We start from the raw sequence: 22,211 nt of genomic DNA on the forward strand, positions 1-22,211 counted from the left end.
CAGTACATTTAGCAAACCCAATTTCTGTTTAACTTTTAACATTTGACAATTTTAAAATGCTTTAGTTTACAAAATCAAAAAGTTGGAAAACATTTAACTTTTTTGTTACTGAAGGCTGTGCCTTTTTAAACAGCTCGAACCAGTCATTCAATTGCAACACATTATAGCTACTCCATTAAAATAGTAATAAAAGGAGGGAAGGGAAAGCAACAATCCTTAACCCAATTCCGCATTCACAAAGAAATAAAAGTCAAAATATTATAAATTTTAAAAACCTAGAACTAAAGATCAGACTTCATGCCTGCGTTGTCATTTAATTAGATGAGTAATGAGTGCTAATGAGTACCTCAACACTATTTACCTGGCTATCCTCTAAATTCCTAACAACCATACCCAACACCCCTCAACATTTACAATTGCCCCCATCAGCCACAATTGTAAGGGGAAGGATTTGCAAAAATAAAAAGTTTCTTAATGTCAGTACCGAACAGTGCAGCTCTAATGTTATGCTCTTGTGCTCCACTAAGGAAAGTTTTTCCTTTATCAACTTGCATCCCTTTACTGCTTTAAACACTGATTGAGAAACTCATCAGCCTGCTCTGCCAGCGAGATCATGACTGAGCTGATGACCTTCAACTCCATTTCTTGCCATTTGAAGACCAGGTTTTTCCCTTCTGCTTCAGAGACTGATACAAAAGAAAAGTGCCAAATAACATTTATATGATGTAAATGTTAGGCAATGACTGCATCCAACAAATGAGACTCCAACCATTGGCGCTTCACATTGAACTCCATTACCATCATCAAATCCTCCACCGTCAACAAGGGGTGATCAAAAAACTAACTAAAAAAAGCAACTCACTACCTGACTGAAGCCTGCTGAACAAGGACAGAGCACAAGCCACGGATGTAATGGAATACTCTTCACTTGCCTGGATGAGTGCAGATCTTATAGTACAAGACATTCAAAAGCATCCATGACAACGCAGCCCATTTGTTGGGACCCCATTTAATACCTTCAATATGTGCACTGTGTCAGCATCTACAGAATGCATTGCAACAATTCCCCAATGCTCCTCTGATATCACCTTTGAAACCTAAAAAGGACAACAGCAGCTAATACATGGGAATATCACCACTTGCAAGTTCATCTCCTACCTCACACAACCTTGACTTTGAAATATATCATTCGTTCATTGTGTTGCTGGTCAAAATTCTAATAGGGGTGGACCTACATCATGATTACAAAAGTAGTTCAAGGGCAACAATCCAAAGTTCTAAGGGAGACAGCTGAAGAGATATTGGACGAGTTAGTGGTGATCTTTCAGGAATAACTAGAATCAGGGAGGGTCCCAGAGGACTGGAAATTTGCTAACATGATACTCCCTTTTAAAACAGGAGTCCATTGTAAAGGATGAGATTTCGGAATACTTGGAAGTGTATGATAAAATAGGGTAACGTCAGCAAGGGGAGATCATGCCTGACAAAGCTGCTAGAATTCATTGTAGTAGTAACATGTAGGTTAGACCAAGGGGAGCTAGTGGATGTTATCTACCTAAACTTCAAGAAGGTCTTTAACAAGGTGTCGCACAGGAGATTACTGAGTAAGATAAGGGCCCATGGTGCTCAGAGAGTGGGAATAAAATGGTCCTTCTCAGGATGGCAGCCGACTGTCTTCATTGGGTACCCATTCTTTTTGAATGCACAGTATAGGTGATTTTTCTCTGCTCTGTGTACTTTCTCTGATTATCAGGGTTCTGAGCAGAGGCAGTAGTGCAGAGACTTGAACAAACAGCTCTGCCAACTATCCAACCCAAACTTTGGGTCTGCTACGTGGATGACACCTTTGTCATCACTAAACGAAACAAGTCAGAGGAAACCTTCCAGACCATCAATAATACCCTTAACTGGCATAAAATTCACTAAAGGAAGAGGAAAACAACAACAAACTGCCATTCCTAGATATCACAGTAGAGCGAACAGCCAATGGGGAACTTCAAACCAGCGTCTACAGGAAAACACTACATACGGACCAAATATTGGACTACAGAAGCAATCGTCCCAACACCCATGAACAAAGCTGCATCAGAACATTATTTCAATGAGCCAACACTGTAGTATAAAGGAACGACGCAGAGCAGAGAAAAATCATCTATACTGTGTATTCAAAAAGAATGGGTACCCAATGAACACGGTCATAGAACACAGAACACTACAACACAGTACAGGCCCTTTGGCCCTCGATGTTGCACCGACCTGTCATACCAATCTGAAGCCCATCTAACCTACACTATTCTATGTACATCCATGTGCTTGTCCAATGACGACTTAAATGCACTTGAAGTTGGCGAATCCACTACCGTTGCAGGCAAAGCATTCCATACCCTTACTACTACTACTGAGTAAAGAAACTACCTCTGACATCGGTCCTACCCCTCGATTTAAAGCTATGCCCCTTTGTGCTCGCTGTCACCATTCTTGGAAAAAGGCTCTCCTTGTCCATCCTATCTAACCCTCTGATTACCTTATATGTCTCTATTAAGTCACCTCTCAACCTTCTTCTCTCTAACGATAACAGCCTCAAGTCCCTCAGCCTTTCCTCGTAAGATCTTCCCTCCATACCAGTAAATCTCCTCTGCACTCTTTCCAAAGCTTCCACATCCTTCTTATGCGGTGACCAGAAATGTACACAATACTCCAAGTGTGGCCGTACCAGAGCTTTGTACAGCTGCAGCATAACCTCCTGGTTCCGGAACTCGATCCCTCTATTAATAAAGGCTAAAACGCTGTATGCCTTCTTAACAACCCTGTCAACCTGGGTGGCAACTGTCAAGGATCTGTGTACCTGGACACCAAGATCTCTCTGCTCATCTACACTACCAAGAATCTTACCGTTAGCCCAGTACTTTGCATTCCAGTTACTCCGACCAAAGTGAATCACCTCTCACTTGTCCGCATTAAACTCCATTTGCCACTTCTCAGCCCAGCTCTGCAGCTTATCTGTGTCCCTCTGTAACCGACAACATCTTTTGCCACTATCCACAACTTCACTGACCTTAGTGTCATCTGAAAATTTACTAACCCACCCTTCTACGCCCTTATCCAGGTAGTTTATAAAAATGATGAACACCACTGGTAACTGGACTCCAGGATGAACATTTCCCATCAAGCACCACCCTCTGTCTTCTTTCAGCAAGCCAATTACTGATTCAAACTGCTATATCTCCCACAATCCCATTCCTCCACATTTTGTAAAGTAGCCTATTGTGGGGAACCTTATCAAACGTCTTGCTGGAATCCATATACACCACATCAACTGGTTTACTCTCATCTATGTGTTTGGTCACCTTGTCAAAGAACTCAAAGGTTTGAGAGGCACAAACTACCCTTCACAAAACCATGCTGACTATCTCTAATCAAATTATTCTTTTCTACATGATTATAAATCCTATCTCTTATAACCTTTTCCAACAACTGAAGGAAGGTTCACTGGTCTATAATTACCTGGGGTGTCTCTACTCCCCTTCTTGAACAGGGGAACCAGTCTTCTGGCACTATTCCTGTAGACAATGACGATTTAAAGATCAATGCCAAAGGCTCGGCAATCTCCTCCCTGGCTTCCCAGAGGATCCTAGATAAATCCCATTTGGCCCAGGGGACTTATCTATTTTCACACACTGCAGGATTTTTAATACCTCTTCCTTGCGAACCTCAATCACACCTAGTCTAGTAGCTTGTATCTCAGTATTCTCCTCGACAACATTGTCGTTTTTTAGAGTGAATACTGTTGAAAAATATTCATTTAGTGCTTCCCCATGTCCTCTGACTCCACACACAACTTCCCACTACTATCCTTGATTGGCCCTAATCTTACACTCGTCATCCTTTTATTCCTTAAATACCAACAGAAAGCCTTAGGGTTTACCCTGATCCTATCTGCCAACAACTTCTCATGTCTCCTCCTAGCTCTTCTGAGCTCTCTCTTTAGGTCTTTCCTGGCTACCTTGTAACCCTCAAGCACCCTATCTGAGCCTTCATATCTCATCCTAACATAAGCCTTCTTCTTCCTCTTGACCAGATTCCACTTCCTTCGTAAACCACGGGTCCCGCGCTCCACAGCTTCCTCCCTACCTGACAGGTGCATACTTATCTTGGGCACACAGTAGCTTTTCCTTGAATAAGCTCCACACTTCTAATGTGCCCATCCCCTGCAGTTTCCTTCCCCATCCTATGCTTCCTAAATCTTGCCTAATTGCATCGTAATTGCCTTTCCCCAGCTGTAACTCTTGCCCAGTGGTGTACACCTATCCCTTTCTATCACTATAGTAAACATAACAGAATTGTGATCGCTATCAAAGTGTTCACCTACTTCCAAGTCTAACACTTGGCCGGGCTCATTATCCTGTACCAAATCTAATGTGGCTTCGCCCCTTATTGGTCTGTCTACATATTGTGTTAGGAAGCCCTCCTGCACACACTGGATAAAAACTGACTCATCTATAGTGTTCCCTTTCAATATTTGGAAAGGTGAAGTCCCCCACGAGAACTACCTTGTGTCTCTCACTCCTATCGAGAATCATCTTTGCTATCCTTTCCTCTACATCTCCGGAACTATTCGGAGGCCTATAGAAACTTTCAACAGGGTGACTTCTCCTTTCCTCTTTCTAACTTCAGCCCATACTACCTCAGTTGACGAGTCTGCAACTGTAATACTGTCCTTGATCAACAATGCCATACCTCCTCCTCTTTCACCATCTTCTCTGTTCTTACTGAGCAACAAACCCAAACAAGACGACAAAACACCTCCAGAAACCCTAGCCACTCTCCCCTACATCAAAGACATCTCGGAAATGACTGCCAGAGTACTCGGCATCAGGTAGCCCACAAACCCACCAACACACTAAAACACCAGTTAATGAACTTGAAAGACCCTATACAGCCAACAAGCAAAACTAATGTCATTTATAAATACCATGCAAGGACTGCAACAAACACTACATTGGACAAACAGGCAGAAAACTAGCCACCAGGATACATGAACACCAACTAGCTTCTCTCACTAGTATCCTCACATACGGATGAGGAAGGACACCACTTCGACTGGGACAACACATCCATCCTAGGACAAGCCAAACAAAGAAACGCACAAGAATTCCTAGAAGCATGGCATTCCAACTGGAACTCTCAACAATACACGTTGAGTTAGACTCCATCTACCACCTTCTAAGAAAAGGAACAGGAAGTGACTTCACCACAGAAAATGCCATCACCAACCCAAAGAAACCCAAACGTATAAATAGAAAGCAGGAATTTTCAGCATTGTTTCACCTGAGGCGCACTGAAGATGTTACTAGTAGGGTAACAAGATGTCTGGAAATTAACTTTGCAGCTCAGCAAACAAATCTACATCCAGCAAGCAAGAGTCGTAGGGGCAAGTATTCAACATTTAAGCAGCATCTGGATGAGCATTTAAAATGCCAAGGCACAGCAGGCTATGGACTAGATAAATGGGATTAGTGCAACTTGTTGGCCAAAAGGCCTGTTTCTATGCGGTATGACTTGTGTACTAACATCAGAATCCTACTAAGTTGGCACTAGGCTGAGCTCTTCACATAAATAAGAGAATATTAGTAACTAGAATGCAAAGTATCTGATCTTTACACCTGACCAAAACCTCTAAAGAATCTAAAAGGACAATACAGAGTAAATGCCGGAAAGATGTTCCCTGAAATCCTGAAGCAGGGGTTACAATTTAAGGATAAGAGCTTGGCCATTTTGGAGAATTAGGAGAAACTTCTCCCAGAGAATGGTGAGCATATGGATTTCTCTGCCGCAGGAAGTGGTTGAAGTCAAAACATTGACTGGTTTCAAGGAATTATATATGGTTCTTAGGACTAAAGGGATCAAGAGGCATGGGGCAGTAAACAGTACTGAATTAGATGATCTTTCATAATAATATTGAATGGTAGAATGGGCTTGAAGGATCAGAAGGCCCACTTCTGCTCCTACTTTATATGCAAGTCACACCTTGCACAAAGTAGGTCAGTCATCTCAGCGCCAAGAATCTCTGCACGAATCCCTTATGGCAGTATCCTTGCCCCAACATCTTCAGCTGCTTCAAAGACCTTTCATGATGAGAAGGACAAAAATACGGAGGTTCAGTGATGACTGCACAATGTTCAGGCATTTGCGATTCCTCAGTGTAAAGCAATCCATGCCCAAATGCAGCAAGACCTGGACATTATCCCAACTTAGATGAAAGCAGCAAGGAATATTCATGCCACACAAATACCAGACAAAGATCAAGGGAGAATCAAACCATCTCCACTTGACATTCAATTGCAACACCATCACTGAATCTCTCACTACCACCTTATCATTGACAAGAAACTAACTGGATGAGTTCTACAAGTACTGTGGCTACAAAAGCAGGTCACAGGTTCGGAACCTTGCCGTGACTAACTTGTCTCCTGACTCCCCGAAGCCTGCCCACCATCTACAAGGCACAACTCAGGCGCGTGATGGAACACTCACCAGGATGGGTGCAGCTCCAACAATACTCAAACAGCTGGATACCAACCACAAAGTACTCCTCTTGCTTGGAACTACAAGCATAATTCTTAATCCACCACTATTCAATAGCAGCAATCTAGCTGCATAACAGACTTTCATCAAGGATCTTAAGACAGCACCTTCCAAACCCACGACCCGCTACATTCTAGAAGGAAAATTGCAGTGAATATATGGGAACACCACCTCCAAATTCCACCATTAAGCCACTGAGCATCCAGACTTGGAAATTATATATGACTCATTCAGTGTTGCTGAATCAAAACTCTTGAACTTCTTCCCTATTATATTTTGAGAGTATCTACACCAAATGGGCTGCAGAGGCAGATCACCACCTTCTCAAGGACAACTAGGGATGGACTAGAAATTCTGGTCCAGCCAGCAGCACCCACATCCTGAGTTAGGGAGTCATCAACAACAGCTGCTTATTCAAATAGTTTTCAAAGTTCAGGTGTGAAGCACATGTTACACATGAAATGTCTTAATATTGTACTCACTTTTCTGCTTCTTTTTCTGTGGTGCAAGTGTTGGCCGCATAAGGATTTCAACTAAAAGCTGTAAAGCAGTTTAAAAAAAAGGACATATCAAAATGTAGATACTTAAAAATTACTCACTGGTTAAGAAGGAAACACATACTTAGCAAATATAGGCTAAGGCAGACTTGGTTATATTCATTACTTGTGCAGAATCTTGTGTTGCTTAGCTAAAACCGCGATATAAAAGCCAACTCAGAAGCTGCTGCATTCAATTAGCGCCCACGCCTCCAACTGTTGGCAACAATGCACACCCATAGAGAAAGCTAGACACCTGAATTTCACCCCCACCCAAGCCCCTGGCATGAAGTAAGCCCTAGTCAATACAGCAGAAGTTAAAATCACCTGCCTCGACAACCCTTTGAGGAGGGAAATGTTTTGTCGCTGGAGATCTATGAACAATGGTGCTCCACAGGGATCAGCACTGGGTGTCCTGTTGTTTAAGCACAGCAGGTCAGGCAGCATCTTAGGAGCAGGAAAATCAAAGTTTCGGGCAGGAGCCCTTCATTGGGAATGACAGTCTCAATGACCTCCAGCATCTGCAATCCTCACTTTCGTCCTGTTGTTTATAATATATAAATTACTTGGAGGAGACTTAGATGGCCTGATTAATAAGGTGTTGGACAATTCAAAGATTGGGGGGAGCTGAAGTGAGAAAGATTTCCAGAGGATACAGCAGTATATAGTTTGGCTGGAGACTTGGGCGGAGAAATGGCAGATGGAGTTTAATCCAGACATATGCCAGGTGAAGCATTTTGGAAGATTGGAAGCAGGAGGGAAGCATGGTGAATGACAGAATCCTTAGTAACAACCACAGACACAGGAATCTAGACATACAGGTCTAAGTTCCCTGGAAATGGCCACAAATAGATATGGTGGTGCACTGTAGGACGTAGTTCATCAGTCAGGGTATAGAGTACAAGTAGCGATAAATCACGTTGCAGTTGTGGACAATTTCAGTTCGGCTATATTTGGAATATTACTCAGCTATACAGATCCTTCAATCCAACTCGTCTGTGCCAACCAGATATCCTAAGTTAATCTACTCCCATTTGGCAGACATCCCTTCAGCCCTCCTATTCATATACCCATCCAGATGCCTTTTAAATGTTGTAATTGTGCCAGCCACCACCAGTTCCTCTGGCTCATTCCACACATGGACCATCCTCTGTGTGAAAAAGTTGCTCCTGAGGTCCCTTTTAAATCTTTCCTCTCTCACCTTGAACCTATGCCTTCTAGTTTTGGACTGCTATCCCAGGGAAAAGACCTTGTATATTCACCCTATCCATGCACCTCATGGATTCCATAAACTATATAAGGGCACTCTTTGGCCTGCAATATTCCAGAGAAAATAGCCCTAACCTATTTAGTCTCTCCCTATAGCTCAAAGCCTCCAAACCTGGTAACATCTTTGTAAATCTTTTCTGAACCCTTTCAAGTTTCAGAATATTCCTCCTACAGCAGAGGAACCAGAATTGTACTCAGTGTTCCAAAGTGGCCTAACCAATGTTCTGTACAGCCTCAACATGACCTAATCCTATACTCAATGCACTGACCAATAAAGACGGGCATACCAAATTGCCTTCTTCACTATCCTGTCTTCCTGAAACTCCACTTTCAAAGAACTATGAACCTGCACTCCAAGGTCTCTGTTCAGCAACACTCCCCAAGACCTTACCATTAAGTGTACAAGTCCTACCCCTGATTTGCTTTTCCAAAATGCAGCAACTCACATTTATCTAAATTAAACTCCATGTGCCACTCCTCAGCCCATCTGATCAATGTCTTGTTGTACTGGGGTGACCTTCTTGGCTGTCCACTACAGCACCAATTTTAATGTCACCCATAAATTTACTAACCATACCTCCTATGTTTACATCCAAATCATTTATATACATGACAAAAAACACTGATCCTGTGATGCACTGCTGGTCACAGGCCTCCAGTCATGAAAATCTGTCTCCCTCCACCACCCTCAGTATTCTACCTTAAAGCCAGTTCTGTATCCAAATGGCTAATTCTCCTGTTATACCATGTGATCTAACCTAGTCTACCTATATGGAACGCTGAACACCTTACTGAAATCCATATATATCGCATCCATCACTATGACTTCACCAATCCTCTTCATTCATTCTTCAAAAAAATCAAATGATGAGACAATTTCCCCCACACAAAGCCATGTTGTCTATCCCTAATCAGTCTTTGCCTTTCCAAAAGAGTGTAGATTCTGTCCATCATGATCCCTTCCAACGAACTGCCCACCACTGATGTCAGGCTCAATCTATACTTCCTTGGGTGTGAACAGTTCTGGTCGCCACAGGATAAGAAGAATGTGGAGGCTTTGAATAGGCTACAGAAATGGGATCAGAATGTTTCTCAAGATGTTTCCTGGTTTGGAGGGTATTAGCTATGAGTAAAGATTGAATAAACATGGTTTGCTTTCACTTGAACATCAAAGGCTAAGGGGGAAAACTTGATAGAAGTTTATAAAATTTGAAGAGGCATGGATAGAAGGGATAGTCTACCTTTTTCCCAGGGTAGAAATGTTAATTACTGGGACATAAATGTTTAAGGTAAAAGGGGCAAAGCTTAAAAGGAGATCTGAGAGGCAAGCTTTCTTTTAAATGGAAGGTGGTAAAGTTCTGCAATGCACTGCCAGTAGTAGTAGTGGAGGCAGATACAATAGCAACAAAACGCATTTTAACAGAAAAAAATGCATAGGCAGGGAATACAGGGATACAGAACCCATAGAGGCAAAAGGTTTTTTTTAAAAAGTTTAGAAAGGCATATATTGGTACAGCCGTGGTGGACTAAAGGCCCTTTTCTTATGTTGTACTCTTCTTTGTTGACCTGTCCTACCCCAAATCCCTCGATTAGTTTAGATATTTTTGAATAAAATAGTTTTGATTTTTGTTAACTGATTCAGCACCAATTAGCATTAGTAGAAGTGAGTTCCAAAGCTCCAAGCTTTTTGAGAACATTCCAAATTTCAATGAACTTGTCTCTAAAAAAAACAAAATTAGAGACAAGTTCTGATTCTAAACTTCCTAATTTGTAGAAACAGGTTTTCACCATCCAACAGGTATGCTCACCTCCAGATTTTGAAAATATCACTGGAAAGGAATTTTAAGAAAGGAGACATCCAAGGTGCACACATTTGCTTTGTTTGGACCATTGTGCAACTAAAGTTCAACTTGCTAAGATAGCTTTCACATAAAATGAAAACTTTGGATAAATGCAAGTGCAGAAGCAGATGATAGTGGTAGGGTCAGCATAGATTCACTAGCTAATTAGTACAATAGCTTCTCCACTTTGACCGTTTATGATTCGGTTTTCAGGAAGGGAAATTCTTATTCTTAGTAAAAATGGAAAAACTGTAGATGCTGTAAATCAGAAACAAAAACCTCCCCCCACCTCAGTATCCAAGGATTCAAACACACCTAGTAAAAGCAGCATCTCACATAACCTAGCCTCCTCTACATTGGGGAAACAAAATGTAGACTGGCTGACCACTTTGCAGAACACCCATGTTCTGTCTGCAAAAAAAAGAGCTTTCAATTGCCTCCCTCTTCAACACACCTTGTTCCCTGACCAACATCTCTTTCTCAGGCTTGCTGCAGTACTCCAGCGAAGTCCAGCACACCTGGAAGAACTGCACCTCATTTTCCGCTCAGGGACCTCGCGGTCTTTCGGACTCGATATCAAGCTCAACTTTAGGCCTTGAGATCTCCCACGTCCTTAACCCAACCTGACACACCAGGCCTTGTATCACAGTCTACTGTTACACACAACCCATTGTTAGTCACTAACAGTCGGCATTAACAGCCATTCACCTTCAAGCGAGATAATTATCTATTCCTATGTTCAACTGTTCTCTCTTTGAGCTCTATTCTCCACAATTGCTTACTCCTTACCCCCTCCCCCAATCCTATCCTCTGTACATAAACCGATATTTTCCTAACAACCATCAGTTCGGAGAACAGGTCACTGGGTCCAAAACATTAAATCTCCTTACTCTCCACAGACTTGCTGAGCTTTTTCAGCAATTCCTGCTTTTATTTCAAATTCCTATTCTTGGCCAGCAGTCCACTGTTCATTATTCAGTAAAAACTTTATTTCCAGCTGACAGTATATAGGAAATAAACGTTTATAATTTTACACTGTGCCACCCAGTAAAGGTTTCACAGTATCATCTGTCTATCACATCTGCACTCACCTTTCAAATGATCATGACTTTGCCCTTCGCCCCATATTCCTGCACATTTGAATAGAAACAAATGAGCCAATTCACTCTCTAATACCTAATCTGAACCTGGCTTCACCACACTTCCAGGCAGTGCATTTTAGTGCTCCACTATGTGCATTATTCCTCACTTCGAATATACTTATTCTCCAAATCTTTAAATCTGCGTTCTCTGTCTAACTTTGAGGAGGAACAGGTTCCTGCGCACCCCCGCCCCCATTGTAGACTGTCCAGATCCCTCATGATTTTTGAGAACTTCAATAAATCATCTTTATCTCATTCTGAGGAAAACAATCCTAACTATCATTGGACAAAATGGATCATAACATCGGGTTGATAACTGCCCCCTGCATGATGGCTGCAGTCATTGTGACATCTTGATCTGGTACCAGGGAGGTACCTACTATGCTGGGATCACTTACAGCTGTAGAAAAGCTGGTCTGTTCCCCTAAATGAACCTTCTACATTACTACTCTTCCAATCACTTTCCTTCCCTTTAATATGACTGAGCCACGTTCAGTGCCATAAGCTTGGCTCTTCCTGCAGTCTTGAGGAGCCACTATTACCCTCTGAAGTATCCAGAATGGAAAACCAATTAGTGAGCAAGAACGTACTGGGGACTTCCTGTCAAGTTTGCTTGGTGTGGAGGTGCTGGTGTAGTACGGAGGTGGACAAAGTCAAAAGTCAAACACTAGGTCTATTCGAAATCGCAAGCTTTCTGAGTGCAGCCCCTTCATCAGGTGAAGTGACCTGATGAAGGGGCGGTGCTCTGAAAGTTTGCAATTTCAAATTAACTATAACCTGTTGTGAGACTTCTGACTTCGTTCTCTTGGGACTGTCTAGCTGTCACCCATTCCTCAGATGCCTGCATACTCCTGACTTGCAATATGACCACCTTGACAATTACACTATCCACTTGGTCCTCTGTTTTGTGGGTGCAGCACAGCAGCTCCAAACATCGTGCAAGTTCCAAAGAAAACTGAGCTCAAGTTTCGGCAGAGAATGAAATTTGTGTACGAAATGTCCATGACTCATGCCATAGGATGGGGATTCTGCAGTTAATACCTTTGGCTTAGTTTTGGACAATTTGGTACAAATGCCAGTTTAGAAATTATTTACTCTTACTCACCAATCAGCTCTCTCTGTGCCTATAAATAGGACTAAGAACCAATTCTTTAAAAAAAAGGGAAAAAAATTCCCAGCACACTGTTCAAATTACATTTAGGCTCATGAGACATTCTTTTAGTCTGATTGGTTTCATCTACCCCCTCGTTCCCCCCCTCTCAAAGGATTCCAGAAAGTATTTTTTCCACATTCAAAATAACCTCTCACACAACTTCAAGTATTTAATGTAATACTTACATCTACTCCACCAAACAGATCAAATACATGTGTATTGGGAAATTTGGACTCCTGGGCACCTTTCCCATCCTCAGTCACAAATGCCATTGCTTCCATTGAAAGAAGTGGAGCAATCTCCTATACACAAGAGGAATGAAAAAAGAACTAATCAAAACTCAACACACCAAATCTCAAGCAGCACAATCCCTTAATTTCAATCTGGTTGAGTAGTCATCAGCTCTCTGCTTAGTTTGGAGGCTAATGTTTTTCTTTCAAATTGTGATTGATCCATGAACACTTCTGCTTTAATTGAGTCCCAAACCTTTGTTTTTCTAATTTGAACAATAATCTATATGTGCAGGGTGTGAAATAAATCATATTCAATCTGCTTCAGTGCTGGATCCAAGCATTTTTGTGCATAAATCACAAAAACCTAGTATGCAAATAGAGTAGTCACTTGGAGGGAAAATAGAATTTTAGCATTTATTGCTAAAGGAATGGAGCATAAAAGTAGGGAAATGCTGTAGCTGTGCAAGGTATTGGTGAAACCGTATCTGCGGCTCTGTCTACAGTCTTGTGCCCTGATGGTATGAGACACGCATTGGTTAAGATAAGCTGGCCAAGGAACATGGAGGTAAAGGGATAAACGATCAGTGAAGACAGAGCCCAGATGCAGAGAAAGACAGTTACGCAGACAAGAAAAGCTGCTAATTTGCCCTAAAAACAACCCATGTGATGACTGAGCCTGGTATGTAGGAGATGGAAAAAAGGTGTTCAGGCCCTAAAATTATTGACCTCCATACAGAGGAACCTCGATGATCCGAATATCGGATTATCCGGCAAGAGCGCAAGGTCCCAATCCTTGGATAAACTATGTTACCTGGCATTTGATTATCCAGAATTCGATTAAACAAACAAAATACTCCCCCCATCTGAGTCATAGAACAATACAGCACAAAACAGGCCCTTCAGCCCTAGATGTTGCATCGACCTATGAACTAATCTAAGCTCATCACCCTACATTATCCCATCATTCATGTGCTTATCCAAGGATTGTTTAAATCTCCATAATGTGGCTGAGTTAACTACATTAGCAGGCAGAGCATTCCACGCCCTTACCAATGAGTGAAAAAAAGGGAAAAAAGTGAGGACTGCAGATGCTGGAGATCAGAGCTGAAAAATGTGTTGCTGGAAAAGCGCAGCAGGTCAGGCAGCATCCAAGGAGCAGGAGAATCGACGTTTCAGGTATAAGCCCTTCTTCAGGAATCCTGAAGAAGAGCTCATGCCCGAAGCGTCGATTCGCCTGCTCCTTGGATGCTGCCTGACCTGCTGCACTTTTCCAGCAACACATTTTTCAGCACTGAGTAAAAAAACCTGCCTCTGACATCTGCCTTAAATCTATCATCCCTCAATTTGTAGTTATGCCCCCTCGTACAAGCTGACGTCATCATCCTAAGAAAATGAAAGACTCTTACTGTCCACCCTATCTAATCTTCTGATCATCTTGTATGTCTCTATCAAATCCCCTCTTAGACCCAAGTCTCGCAGCCTTCCGCATAAGAGCTTCCCTCCAGACCAGGCAACATCCTGGTAAATTCCTCTGCACCTTTTCCAAAGCTTCCACATCCTTCCAGCAATGGGGCGACCAGAACTGTACACAATATTCCAAGTGCGGCCACACTGGCTTTTGTATAGTTACAGCATGACATTACAGCTCCAGACCTCAATCCCTCTACCGATAAAACTTAACACACTATATGTCTTCAAAGTTTTGAGAAGATTTGCAGCTCGGGTGCTCTTTGTTGTGGTTCTGTTCGCCGAGCGGGGAGTTTTTGTTGCAAACGTTTCGTCCCCTTTCTAGGTGACATCCTTAGTGCTTGGGAGCCTCCTGTGAAGCGCTTCTGTGCTGATTCCTCCGGCATTTATAGTGGTTTGTCTCTGCTGCTTCCGGTTGTCAGTTGCTGTCCGCTGCAGTGGCCGGTATATTGGGTCTAGGTCGATGTGTTTGTTGATAGAATTTGTGGATGAGTGCCATGCCTCTAGGAATTCCCTGGCTGTTCTCTGTTTGGCTTGCCCTATAATAGTGGTGTTGTCCCAATCGAATTCATGTTGTTTGTCATCTGAGTGTGTGGCTACTAAGGATAGCTGGTCGTGTCGTTTCGTGGCTAGTTTGTGTTCATGGATGCGGGTTGTTAGTCAAGGACTGCATAAAACACTACATAGGATAAGCAGGAAGACAGAATTTGAAGTGGTGGTGTTCCCATCTATCTGCTGCCCTTTTCCTTCTAGATGGAAGTGTTCGTGGGTTTACTATCTAAAGATCTTTGGTGAATTTCTGCAGTGCATCTTGCAGATGGGACACTGCTACTACAGAGCATTGGTTGTGGAGGGAGTGGATGCTTGTGGATGTGGTGCCAATCAAGCAGACTGGATGGTGTCAAGCTTAAGTGCTGCACTCACCCAGGCAACTGGGGAGTATTCCATCACAGTTCTCACTTGTGCCTTGGAAATGATGGACAGGCTTTGGGGAATCAGGAGGGGACTGACTTGTCACAGCATTCTTCGCCTCTGATTTGCTATTGCAGCCACCGTGTTTGCGTGGTGAAGCCAGTTGAGTTTCTGATCACTAACTCCCAGGAATTTGGAATGGGGGATTCAGTAATGGTAACACTATCGAATGTCATGGGGCAATGATTAGATTGTGTATTATTGATGGTCTAGTGTGGCATTTGTGCAGCACAAGCTTGGGTATTGCGCAGATCTTGTTGCATTTGGACATGGTCTGCTTCAGTATTGAGGAGTCACGCATGATGCTGAATGTTGCGCAATCATTGGCGACCATCTCCACTTCAGACCCTACGAGGAGGAACGGTCATCGATGAAGCAGGTAAAGACGGCTGGACCTAGGACACTACCCTGAAGAATTCCTGCAGAGATGTCCTGAAGCCAAGATGACTGACCTCCCAAAACCACGACCGTCTTCCTATCTGTCACGTATGACTGACCATCAGAAAGTTTGCCCTCTGATAGTTACTGATTTCAGTTTTGCCAGGGCTCCTTAATACCACATTCTATCAAATGCAGCCTTGATGTCAAGAGCTATCACTCTCACCTCACCCTTCAGAATTTAGCTCTTCCATCCATGTTTGAACCAAGGCTGTAATGAAGTCAGGAGCTGAGTGGCCCTTGTGGAACCCAAACTGAGCAGGTAGCACACTGTTGATGACATATTCCATCACTTTACTGATGATCGATAGTAGACTGATGGGACTAACTGGATGGGTTGGAACTGTCCTATTTATGTATAGAACATACTTGGGCAATTTTCCAAATTGTTCATAGATGCCAATGTTGTAACTGTACTACAACAGCTTGGCTGGGGGAGTGGCAAGTTCGAGAGCACAAGTCATCAGCACTATTCCCAGAATGTTGTCAGGGTCCATAGCCTTTGCAGTATCCAGTGCCTCAAACTGTTTCTTGATATCACGTGCAGTGAACTCAATTGGCTGAAAACTGATATCTGTGATACTGGGGACCACTGGAGGCCAAGATGGATTTCCACTTGGCACTTCTGGCTCAAGATTGCTGCAAAAGCTTCAGCCTTAACTTTTGTACTAATGTGCTCAGCACATCATTGAGGGTGAGGATATTTGTGGAGTTGTTTTAATCATCCACTACAATTCACAACTGGATGTAGCAAGACTGCAGAGCTTAGATCTGATCCATTGGTTGTGGGATCACTTAGCTTTGTCTATCACTTGCTGCTTATGCTGTTTGGCATACAAGTAGACCTGTTTGATGGCTTCATCAGGTTGACACATCTTCAGGTATGCCTGGTGCTACTCCTGGCATGCCACTGTGGACTCTGCATTGAACCAAGGTTGATCCCCTGGATTGATCATAATGGTTGAGTGGGGGCTATGCAAGTCCATGAGGCCACAGATTGTGGAGTACAATTCTGTTGCTGTTGATGACGCACAGTGCCTCATTGATGCCCTGTTGAGTTACTAGATCAAATTGAAATCTGAAATCACCATTTAGCACGGTGGTAGTTCCACACAACATCATGGATGTTATTCTCAATGTGACTGCGCAGTGGTCATTCTTACCGATACTGTCGTGGACAGATGCATTTGCAGCCAGCAGATTGGCAAGGAGGTGGTCAAGTACGGGTCGTTCTGTTATAACCCGCGTTTCGTTAACACTAATTCGCTAAAGCGTGATTACTGAATCGGGGACACTGTTTCCAAAGTGTGAACTTTTGAAACATGCGTTAGCTGATTACATTATAAAAGTGCTTAAAATGTTGGCAAAGTGCAACTTTTCTATAATGTGGGTGTGGACAAGAACGCAACCATCATGTTATAGAAGAACTACCTGTATGTTTTTCCCTCTTGTTAGTTTCCTCACCATCTGCTGCAGACCTAGTCTAGCAACTATGTCATTTAGGACCTGACCAGCCTGATCAGAAGCACTGCTGTCAAGCCTCTCGGTGGTGGATATTGAAATTCCCCATCCAGTGTATATTTTGTGCCTTTCCACCCTCAGTGCTTCCTCCAGATTTTGTTCAACATGGAGGAGCACTGATTCATCAACTGAGGGAGGACGGTACATAGTAATCAGTAGGAGATTTTCTTGCTCAAATTTAACCTGAAGCCACAAGGCATCATGGGGTCTGTAGTCAATGTTGAAGACTCCAAAAGCAACTCCCTCCCAACTATAAACCACTGTGCACCACCTCTGCTGGGTCTGTCTTGCCGGTGAGACAGGAGATATTCAGGGATGGTGGCAGTGGGACATTGTCTGCAAGACATGATTCTGTGAATATCATTATGTCACACTGTTGCTTGACTACTCTGAGACAGCTCTCCCAATTTTGGCACTAGCCCCAGGTGTTATTGAGGAGGATTATGCAGGGTCTTTTCCAGCATCTAGGTTGACACCAGGTGATCCAACATGTTTCATTTCTTTCAGACTTTGTAGCGATTGGCTGAATGCCTTGCTTGGCCACTTCAGAGGGCAATTGAGAGCCAACCACAATGCTGTGGGTCTGGAGTCACATGTAGGTCAGACCAGGTGAGGGTGGCAGATTTCCTTCCCTGATGGCCATTACTGAACCAGATGGGTTTTTCTGACAATTGACAACGATTTCACCGCCATCATGAGAGTCTCAATTCCAGATTTTTTAAAAACTGAATTCAATTTCCACTATCTGTGGTGGCAAGATTCAAACCAGGGTCACGAGAACATTATCTGAGTCTGGATGAATACTGATAATCCCATTAGGCCATCGCCTTCCCACAATGTTGAGGGAGGGAAGAGATAGGGTGAAGAAGGGGGAAATGGGTCAAATACGGCTGATGGGCTGCTTCAGCATAAGCAGTGATAGCAGATAGAATGAGTTTAGGCTGATTGAGAGTGGACATCAAATCAGTACCTTGGTACACGTCAGGATTCCTTATAACAAGAATCTATGATGTTCATGAAAGATACAATTATCAATACAGCAAACCTTGTTTTAACATGCTACCTTTTCTTTTTAAGGCTTAGAAGACATGGCAACAAAAATAAAAAGAGCGAGAGAGCTGGGAGTGGGGCAGGACAAGATGTACTGGCTGCTAAGGCAGGTTACATCCCTTTCTTGCTACTATGCAAATTGCCTGCTTTAAAACTGCAAACAGTCAGCATTTCAATTCACAATTTAGAGGTTATGCAAGTATGAAATATTTTGAAAGTATCACTTGCAGGCGTTTCATCAGTGCCCATAGGTCTTTTTATCCATTACTGGAGTAACAGAAGTGGTGTAGAATTTATTTTTATTCATTAAGGGGATGTGTGCAAAGTTGACTCGGCTCGCATTTATTGTCCATCTTTGCTGTCCTTGAGGAAATGGTTAGCTTGCTCTCAGAACTGCTGCAGTCCATTTGGTATAGGTGCATCCATGAGGCTGATGAGGAGGGAGTTTCAGAAACAGTGAAGGAACACTAACATATTTCCAAGTCTGGATGGCAAATGGCTTGGAGGCGAATTTTCAGGTGCTTCTGCTCGTACTCCTAGATGGAAGAGGTCATGTTTGGAAGGTGCTGTTTAAGGAGCCGAGGTGAATTTTGGCGATGCATCTTTAAGATGGCACAAACTGCTGCTACGTGCATTGGTGGCAGACAAACTAAATGCATGTGGACGTGGATTACATTCTAGACTGATGCACAGCACAAGGCGAGGTAAATGGCTATTCGATAAAGGATTGAAGCAATGATGAAGATTGCTTACTACAGTACAAAAAACAGATTGCAGCTATTGACAGAATTCAGCAGAGCAACTACTCAAGGGGAATAAGGGACTGGATTGAGAGCAGTGACTGGACAAGGTCTCAAAGAGATCAAGTGATGACATGATTGCTGATTTTAGCTTTATTCCAGTGAAATGGCCATAATCTTTAGTACTGACCTTTAAAATTCCATGGCAGAGTAACAACCCTTCATTGTTAGGTTGGCTGTTTGTATATAGTTTTTGCACCAGATGTGGGATCCCATTCCACTTCGCAGTTTTGTCCCTTTCTCTCAGCAAAGAATCTGGAATCTACAAACAATTAAACAATGATTACAAAAACTTAAATACCATATTTGACACATTTTGGTTGAAAGTTTCTCATCCTATATTATCTTCAGCAAGTGGAATCATCACCCGTGATCTGCAACATCCAGCCTTTTTGCAGAATTATCTTACTCAATGTATCCACTGCAAAGTGGGAATCAGTAAGAGTTTTGCATTAGCGAAGCTTACATTTTAAAAGGGAATACAGTAGTTCTTTATTACGCAATTGCATTGTGCAACCCCACGTTATAGAAAAATTACCCTTTAGACACAGCATTAAAGTGTTGGCCCTATAATCACGTAACAGCCAACACATTTTAAAAGTTTGTGGTTTAGAAACTGAATCCCTAATTCATCAACCCCATCACAGTAAATTCATGTTGATGAAACGTGCATCACAACAGAATGACCTGTACTTTTCATCATGAAAGGAAGGAGGTGGGTTGCCATATATAACATCTCCTCTGACAGCTTATGGCACTGCTTTCATTTCAAATATGCTCCTTCTTGCCTCTCCTCCCTTTTTCATATCTGCCTCAAGGATGTTGTTCACAAGTAATTTTATAATTGCATCAATTAGTTTATTCTGGGTGATTTTCTCAATAGCTCAGCCTTGACCGAAACCTGGCTAAGAGCTGACAACCTCTCCCCCCAATTGAAGATTCCTAATGTTGATATACCTGTCATCATTTGCTCTGCCAAATCACCAGAACAGAATTGCAATTCTTGTGAACGTGGACCATTAGGCAGTGGCATGATAATATCACTTGAGCAGAATCTTCCAGAGACCTAAGCTAATAATCTGATGGATGGGTTCAAAGCCCAACTATGGCTGATGGTGAAATTTGATTTCAATTAATAAAGATGGAATTAAAATGCAGATCTAAGTACTCTCAATCAATAAGATGTGTTAATATACAGCTCCATGACAGCTAGGTCTTGAATTTTTTTCAGCCCTGAGCTGGGGACACTGTTTGTGAGCAACAAAAGCCTATTATTGACAAAGTGAAAGCATAATGATGAACCTGAAATCATTGCCACCCTTTGGAAAACCTATCTGGTTTGCTCATGCACTGCAAAAGGAGGAATCTGCCATCCTCATCTGGTCAAACCTACCCATGACTCCACACATGTAGCAATGTCATCACTCAATATCTTCTGTAATGGCCTAGCAAACTGCTCACTTGTACCTAACTGTTACCAAGTCTGGTAAAAGGAACGAAATGGGCTTGACCACCAGACACCAATTCCAGTACCTTAGTCAACAACTTAAGCAGCACCATGGTCATACCGACTGTTTAGCCTCACTGGCACTGGGAATCACTCACAGCTACTTGAATTATCACAAAAGTTAATATTTTCAAAAAGTATGCAAAATCCACCAATTTAGACCTAGGTGGACAGAAGGCACAGACCAGGTTTCTGTACTTAAAAATCACTATTACAAATTAATAGTAAATAGATTCTAACCAACTGCAGAAAAAACATTACAGAATGTCAACATAAAACTGAGTTAAAAAACAAGCCTGCTTGTACAATACTTCCAAGCACACAGACAAAAATCATAGAAAAAGCATGGGTGTTATGGCAGAGGGCAAGGCTGGAAAAACGGTGCTATGGTCCTGCTCACAGGGTTTACTGAAATGATCAGGTCAAAAGCTTTTCAATCTCTTTTCCCAGGTATTTAACCGGTGAGATTTTTGAGAAGATTTGTACCTCAGGTTGAGGTTCAGGTTGTAAGTTTGCTCGCTGAGCTAGGAGGTTTGTTCTCAGATGTTTCGTCACCACGCTAGGTTACATCATCAGTGAGCCTCCAGTGAAGCGCTGGTTTCTGTCCCACTTTCTATTTGCGTGCCTTGGTCTGATAAGGTGGGCGACATCATTTCTGGTTCTTTTTCTCAGAGGTTGGTAAATGGGATCCAAATCGATATGTTTACTAATGGAGTTCCGGTTTTCCAAAATCTATCCACTTTCAGGTCATTCAGTTTTTCTGGCAGCTTCACTTTGGTGATGGCCACCATACTCAGCTCTGTCCCCATCACTCGAAGTTTTGGGATATTAATCATGTCTTCCACCGTGAAAACTTACGAAGTAATTATTCCGTTCCTCAGCCATTTCCTTGTCCCCCATCACGACCTCTTTAGCAACATTTTCCAGCAGCCCAATGTCCACTTTTGCCCTTTACATATCTAAAGAAACTCTTACAATCTTCCTTTATATTACTAGCTAGCTTATCCTATCATTTAATCTTTTTATTGTTGCCCTCTGTTGGTCTTTGTTAGCTTCCCAATCCTCATTCCCCACTGCCCTTTGCCACATTATCAGCTTTCTCTTTTGGTTTTATGCTAGCTCTGACTTCTGTATGATTTGCAAGTGCCAGTATTGGACTGGGGTGAACAAAGTTTTAAAAAAATCACAACACCAAGTTATAGTCCAACAGGTTTATGTGGCACTAGCATTTGAAGCACTGCTTCTTCATCAGGTGGTTGCCTCCAAGTAAACCTATTGGACTATAACCTGGTGTTGTGATTTTTAACTCCGACTTCCCGAGACAGCTATGGTTGCCTCATTCTCCTGTACCATGCTTCTTTTTCCTCAGGAAAAATCTTTACGGTGTCTCCTGAATTACTCCCAGAAACTCCTGCCATTGCTGTCCCACTGTCTTGCCATTGCACGTGGGGACACCACCCACCATGTACACGACAGATACTCATGAGACTCGGGCAACATTGTCTATCTGATATGCTGCAGGCAAGGATGTCCTGAGGCCTGGTACATTGGCGAGACCAAAAAGACCCTACAACAGATGAATGGACACCATGCAACAATCACCAGACAGAGATGCTCCCTCCTAGTTAGGGAACACTTCAGCAGCCAAGGGACATTTGGCCTCTGATCATGGGGTGACTGTCTTCCAAGGTGGATTT

At 42.7% G+C, this 22,211-nt stretch overlaps 1 protein-coding gene across 1 annotated transcript in view; it reads right to left on the reverse strand.

Annotated features, from left to right (window-relative positions):
* Window positions 1-22,211, reverse strand: part of LOC132823042 (short transient receptor potential channel 4-associated protein-like) — a 100,066-nt gene that overhangs the window by 70,872 nt on the left and 6,983 nt on the right. Inside the window, exons 2-4 of the mRNA XM_060836603.1 lie at window positions 19,138-19,269; window positions 12,712-12,828; window positions 7,068-7,125 (exon numbers count right to left, since the gene is read on the reverse strand). Coding sequence (XP_060692586.1) covers window positions 7,068-7,125; window positions 12,712-12,828; window positions 19,138-19,269 — 307 coding nt within the window. The remainder of the gene's footprint in view (window positions 1-7,067; window positions 7,126-12,711; window positions 12,829-19,137; window positions 19,270-22,211) is intronic.

This window comes from Hemiscyllium ocellatum, chromosome 15, assembly GCF_020745735.1.
Source record: "Hemiscyllium ocellatum isolate sHemOce1 chromosome 15, sHemOce1.pat.X.cur, whole genome shotgun sequence".
In the NCBI taxonomy this organism is placed as follows: Eukaryota; Metazoa; Chordata; class Chondrichthyes; order Orectolobiformes; family Hemiscylliidae; genus Hemiscyllium; species Hemiscyllium ocellatum.